Source organism: Lactuca saligna, chromosome 6, assembly GCF_052625555.1.
Source record: "Lactuca saligna cultivar CGN05327 chromosome 6, ASM5262555v1, whole genome shotgun sequence".
Lineage (NCBI taxonomy): Eukaryota > Viridiplantae > Streptophyta > Magnoliopsida > Asterales > Asteraceae > Lactuca > Lactuca saligna.
The window spans coordinates 121,575,197-121,582,184 of NC_136422.1; the positions used below are offsets into that span (position 1 = coordinate 121,575,197).

The following is a 6,988-nucleotide window of genomic DNA, read 5'->3' on the forward strand; positions in this document are numbered from 1 at the left end:
ACGTAAGACATGTATTTCATCACGAAGAAGTGTAACATATTCTTTAGAAGCAAAAGAACAAGATGGTAGATTTACCTCGCTTTTCTTGGGCTCGAAAGAGGTAGATACCATTAGGGCAAGTTGTAATTCTATCATCTCTGCTTTGGGATCAACATCAGCATTCTTTGAAGAAGTATCATCAATTAGAGCTAGGTGAGCATTTTCTGGCCCTGAGATATTCAAGGCTTGGATTTGGTCCTCCCAGTCAAATGATTGTGCAACCATAGTTGTTTCTCCACTAGCTGTAGCTCCTGCACGGTTGTTTCATACTGCAACCATCTGCATGTTGTTGATTCTGCGATCTGGTATCGGGCAATCTCGAGCAAAATGACCTTGCTCGTGGCAGTTGAAACATCTTAGCATGCTTTTACTGAATCCCACCTTCTTGTCAGCATTCATGGCCCAGTTGTTTTTCCTAGTTTTCTTGGCGAATTGTTTGGCTCTGAAAACAGCCATGGCAATTTGCCATGTAATGTCCATTTCCTCTACATCTTCAGGATGTATCTGGTCCAAATCAGCAAACGATAGCTAAGGTGGAAGATCTCCAGCGACAAAGGTATTGTAACAACTGACTAGCCCGACAGTTAGAGCCAGATTTTCATCAGATTCTTTGGAGTTCGAAGTAGGGGCTTTAACTGACACATTGGGAGCAGAAATGGGTTGAGGGATGGCGAATGACACATTTTTAGTTTGATGGTGAGGGATGGATGGTATAGCATTGAAAGTTTGAATCTGAGGTTGTTGAACTACAAAAGCTTGACCTGAGGGAGTCATGTAAGATGATAGAGCATTATTGGATGAAACTCCAAGATTTGCAGTAGAATAAGAATTCACATGGTTGATTTCTCTCTATTTGTCATCAATGTCACATGCCTTGATAACCGCCATGACTTCTGCAAGAGAGAGACGACTGAAATCCTTGGTTTTCTTAATCACAACAACATTCATATCCCATGACCTAGGAAGAGCATTCAGAAGTTTCTTGTTGATTTCTGACTTGATCAAGAAAATCCCTGAAATGTTCATGTCAGTTGTGGGTGCAGTGAATATTTGCAATTGAGCTTCAAGAGTCTCTCCTGGAATGTAGTAGAACATGTTGAATTTCTGTCTCAGCATGTCCTGCCGACTCTCTTTCATATCTTCATTGCCCTCATAGACCTCAATAAGTGCTTCCCATAGAGCTTTAGCTGAAGTGTACTCACAAAAACCTTGAGCAATATTAGGGGATAATGCCATGGTTAAGGTGGTTAAGGCTCTTTCCTGTTCTTCAATCAACTCAAAATCCTCATCAATATAATTGTCAATAGATTTGTCAACCAATTGACCTCCAATATTCACAGTGATTCTGACAGGATCTCTAAGAATGCTTCTCCATATCTTGAAATCTTTCATCATAATGTATTTTCTATCCTATACTTCCACTCGGGAAAACCTTCAGCAAACATCAACCTTGGAATACGAGTAGTCGTGCCCATAATAGCATCAAGTTCTTAAAATTGAGTTTGACTTTGAGAATCCATTTGAAATTTAAGTAATTTGAAGTTCCATAAAGGTTTACAGTTAATCTAGAAAAATAAAATGTTTACGGTCGTAAAGAGAGTTTATGATTGATATGTTTGCGACCGTAAATTGAGTTTACGGTATAGGTTCACGGTTTATGGATTTTATGGTTTATGGGTTTGCTGTTCTTCAATCCTGTTTACGGTGCTTAAATATTAAGAGATTATAGTTTTTGAATATATCCTATAACGACGGTAAACTGAGTTTATGGTTGGCAGTAAACTCTCAAATAGCCTTCAAAACTCGAGTTTTTTGATAAAATCAGTTCCTTCAATGCCTAGAACGTAGAATTTAATGATTAAATAGTGAGAATAACAGCTTGAACACTCAATATCTCAATCGAATGAGTTTTGATACCAGTTTACGCTCTGATACGAATTGTTAGGTCCGAATCTGGATCTTTCACTAGTAATCAAACAATCATAAGATGAGAATAACAACAATAAGATGAATGAATTGAGCTTGCACGCGATTAAACATTAGAACCGTCAGGTACAACTCAAAGACTAGCCGTAAACTCTATTGCATCGAACCATACAAAAGACCAACTCCTAGACTATTTATACTTGCCAAGACCGTAAACATCGTTTTCTGCCGTAAACACGTTTACAGCCATAAACGTGTTTACGGTCATGAACAATACAAAATACAAACAGACATAAAGGTGCAATTACAGACATAAGACAAAAACAAATCACATGCAAAGCCTAGCCCAAACCATTTACATGACCCTTCAAGTACTAAATCCATAACTACCAAGGTTCATCTTTCGTCTCATCCTCAAACTCATTCTTCATCACACACTAACTATTTCGTCTACCCATGTTCTACCTGAAATATTTGTAGATATAAAATACATATACAGTTTAACTCATTTAAAACCTGTATAAAACATCCATTCCACACTCATCTCAAATAAACAACAATATAAAAACACATAGCACATATTTCATAAAAAATACTTCATATATATATATATATATATATATATATATATATATATGTGTGTGTGTGTGTGTGTGTGTGTGTGTGTTAGAAGAAAGTGACTACACACTCACAAAAAACATATACTTAATACATTCAAACAATACTTGTATTAAAATCGCGTTATGAAAGGGACTATACACTCACTTGATCAGAAGATGATCGAACAACACTACGGCTTGTAAAATTAGTATTCTTTGGTAGATCTCGAAGATCTTCATAAAAACCGGCTTCTTGCAGGTAGTGCTTCGGATCGAGAATTTCACTTCTCGTGATCTTCGGGGCTTCGGGACTTGCTTCGGAGCTCGGGAATGATAACGAGGCTTCAGGGGGTTAAAATAGGGCTTAGAGCGAGTAGAGGGAGTGGGAGAGTAAGAGATGACCAACCAAACTCGGCTGACCCTTGATTTCTATTTATAGGGTGGATTTTCTGGGCCCACCTCATGAGTTTCTAATATTCACCTCGTGAATTGGCTTACCTTGTGAGTTTCTAATATTCACCTCGTGAGCTCGATACGTTATTGCGTTCGTCATGGCTACTTGCCCTGGAAGACGCCCATCATCTGTTCACCCCGTTAGTCACTAATGCTCACCTCGTGAGCTGGGCTCACCTCGTGAACTACATATGTTCACCTCGTGAGTTCTGATAGTTTTGGGGTTCCACGCCCCGAACTTCAGAAATTCATAACTTTTGCATACTAACTCCGTTTTCGACGTTCTTTATATCAAGGTAAAAACAAGATCTGCAACTCTCATTTAGACTCCATTGGCTAATTTTTCCACACCCCTAAACCAAGGATGGCGGAAAATAACAGGGGGTGGAGGACTTCATGTATAGTATCATAACAACAATTACAATAGCGATTAAAGTAAACAGGACCAAAATAAATATAATTGAAAGAGTTACATCATTGTATAAGTTTACATGTTTCCGAATCAATTACATTATGTTAACAAAAATGAAATGTTTGACGCCTTAACGTCCCATCCTCAAAAGCACTTGGTTACCTGTTTAGTGATTTCCTGATAATACAAGTTGTTTTGAAAAAGTTTCAACACAAAGGTTGTTCCAGAAAATCCAATATTTTCCTTAATACGTAAAATGTAGTCTTAAAACTCAAGACCAAAATGTATATGTAGCGTTCCTTACTTATAGTAAATAATGCAAGTTTAAATTGACATAAACTCATTTTATTTCAATGAAATCCCCGTAAATCTTATGTTTGTTAAAACTTAATGTGAGTTATTATAACCATGCTATGACCTAGATGGCCTGAAACGACGTTCTTCAGACGTCGGAAATGTTATGACGTTTGTCACCCCAGACCTGCCGGTCTAGCTGTTGCATGCAGCTAAGGTGTGAGTTTGTCAGACCTAATATAGATATATATACAACTATCACACTCTCCCACCAGGAGACTCTGGTTACAATACATGACTTATTTGTAAGTGAAGGGAATGTCTCACAAAAGTCATTAATGAATTTACGTGCAATGTAATGAAAACCCCTTTTTCTATAAATGTCCCCTTTCGTAATGAGTTTGTTCTATTAATGTATCATAAACTATACCTATTATAGTTTTCCCAAAACGTTTGTAATGCAAAGGAACTCCATTTTATGTGAGTCGAATGTATAGCAAAAAGATAATAATGTTTATCACGCCTTATCTTGTATTATTTGTAATGACTAGGACTCTTACAAATCAGTGGGTCTTTCATTTTATATAAATATTCCACAACAGAAATAATAGGTGAAATATGAAACTATCAAAGATTAACACTTTGCTCAACATGTTACAAAGTGTGATGAAAGTTGTAAGCTATCAACTTGTTTTTAACATTTCGGCATTGTTTTGGAAAAATCACAGAAAAATCATACGAAGTCGAAAGTGGTATCCGTAAACTCTGGGAGTTTAGAAAGTGTGTCTCGTTTGTTCATAAATTTTATCAGGATTTTTAGACGTCTCTAACTTGTGTGAAAATGTCTAGATTCACAAACTGGTCCGGATTTGTAGCTACAGTGATAGGCAGTTTTGTAAAAATCACCATAAATTGTAGAAAAATTGTATGAACACGTGAAAGTAGTCATTTTAAAGGTATATACCGGAACTATTTGAATATAATATAGTTTTGAAAACTAAAATGTTTAAGCTGACCAAAATAGTCCGTGAATGGAGTTAAACGTTTCTGATGAAAGCTGTTGGATGAGTTTAGTTATGGTCTTGGTGTTTAAACTTGTATCCCCCCCCCCCTTAAAACAAAAGAAAACATGAAAAGATAGGGGCTATGAACTCACCTTATGTGAGTTCATTGGATGATTATTGAAGAAGAGAAGTGTTCAACTCAAGAACACTTGGAGGATTGCTTGAAGATTCGAGAATCTAACACCAATGTGATTTGTGTAACCAATCTATGATTGGAGTATAAGGAAGTGTAATAATCACAAGGAAGATGATGATACTTACCAAAAAAAGAAGAAAAACCTTGGAAAGTACCTGAAATTCTCATACTTGAGATTGGAGAGTTGAGAGAAAAAGGGGTTTGATCTTTTGGTGGAATGAGTGAAAATGAGTGAAGTGTGAGAAATAAGGGTGGGTGTTCCAGCTCTTAGAAAATGGGAATGGCTGGAAAATGATGAGAAAGTACAAGGAAGTGACTAGGTATGGTCGGGAGGGGTGTGGTTGGTCATAGAGTGGGTATGGGTGGTTGCTTGTGTCATAAGATTTGTGATATCCCCAAAATCACGGCCAGAAAAGACCGGTTTTGTTTATACTTTATTTCAAAATCAGAGTAACCTTTTAATAAAAGAGTTGCAGTAATATAATAAAGAGTTATCAAAAGCATTTCCTTAGAAATGTTTTTCATTAAAATACTTGGGATGTCATGTTCGATATAGTACATAAGTATAAACAATACAATATAAGCCTTACTACATTATTTCATATCTACAGGCCTATATCCGTAATCCCTCATCCCAACACATCACAACTATGCTCGAGTGCCAATACCTGTAATACATAAAACTGAGCGGGTCAGGCTTGGGAGCCTGGTGAGCACATAGGGTTTTCAACCCACAATAAATAAGTTTAATAATTTCATCGACCAACAATAACCCGATTACCCGTTCCCGTTATCCTCACATTACGTCCCTAAACACCTATCATAAGGGACTTATCCCAAGGATCATCATTGAGATGGACACTACTGCTAAGGGTGTTCCTCAGCAATAAATGTCCTAAAGGCAACCATGAGGGGGATGGAGTACACCGGTGAACACATCGTTAACAACACCTACAGGTTGCGAGCCTACCCGTGTTCCACTAGGCTGTCTAGAAGAGTCCGTGGTCGTCATCTATACTCCGCTAGATGATTGGATCAACAATAACAACCTCGAGGCCTCTCATCATTTTATCACACATCACCTATTACATTTACCCATGTTTTTTACCCAACATTTTGTAGATATAAAATACATATACAATTTAAATCATATAAAACTTGTATAAAATCGTTCATCCAGCATAGATCACAAGTATAAAAATAATATACACAGATAGCACGTAGTTTATATAAAATACTTCATATCTATGTGTAAGATGAAAGGTGCTATGCACTCACTTGAAAGGGTGGTGATTCCGAACTCAGACAGCGCTTCGTTTCTTAAAAATAATTTCCTTCGACGAAACCTAGTATTATTACCACTAGATTTTAGTCTATTATTCGCCGAGACTAATTAATAGTCTAGCTATTATTACTATTATATAAGCGTTAAAAAATACTTATATAACCCATAATAATAGCCCAAGTATTTATTATAAGTTCCTAATAACGTTACTATAATTAAATAAAATGTTATATTAAAAATAGCGTAGGCGTAGCTCACTTATAGCGGGTTTTATAGAAAACCAGGCTTTGCTTGGAGCAGCGTTCCCAAGCTAAAAATCTCTTCTTCTCGGAGCCTCCGAGCACTCCGGGGCTTCCGCCTCGTGCTAGGGAGGTTCCCTAGGCTTTTCGGGGGATTTCGGGGCTAGAGAGAGTATCTAGAGGGAGAGTAAAGAGAAGAAAGAATGGGAAAGGTGTGAAGAAAATGAGGGTGGGAGAGGTGTTATTTATAGGGTAAAATATGGCTGAACTTGGTGTCACATGTCACCATCTGGTGGCAAGCCTTGGGGAGAAAACAATGGCCAAGATTATGTCATGTCACCCATTTTCGCACAGCACACTTCCGACTTCTAAAATCTATAACTTTCACATACGAGATCCGTTTTTGACGTTCTTTATATCCACCGTAGGTAAAAATAAGATCTACAACTTTCATTTTGACTCCGTCGGCTAATTCTCGACCAATCTTAAATTTAACAGTACGAGGAGATTATATTGTTAAATGTCGACATAAATTTCATAA

General features: G+C 37.2%; 1 protein-coding gene across 1 annotated transcript; it reads right to left on the reverse strand.

Moving 5' to 3' along the window:
• Positions 1–888: 888 nt before the first annotated feature.
• LOC145002859 (uncharacterized) lies at positions 889–1,434 on the reverse strand. Its single transcript, XM_078962044.1, has one exon. It carries the CDS (start codon positions 1,432–1,434, stop codon positions 889–891), a length of 546 nt encoding a protein of 181 aa, XP_078818170.1.
• Positions 1,435–6,988: the final 5,554 nt, after the last annotated feature.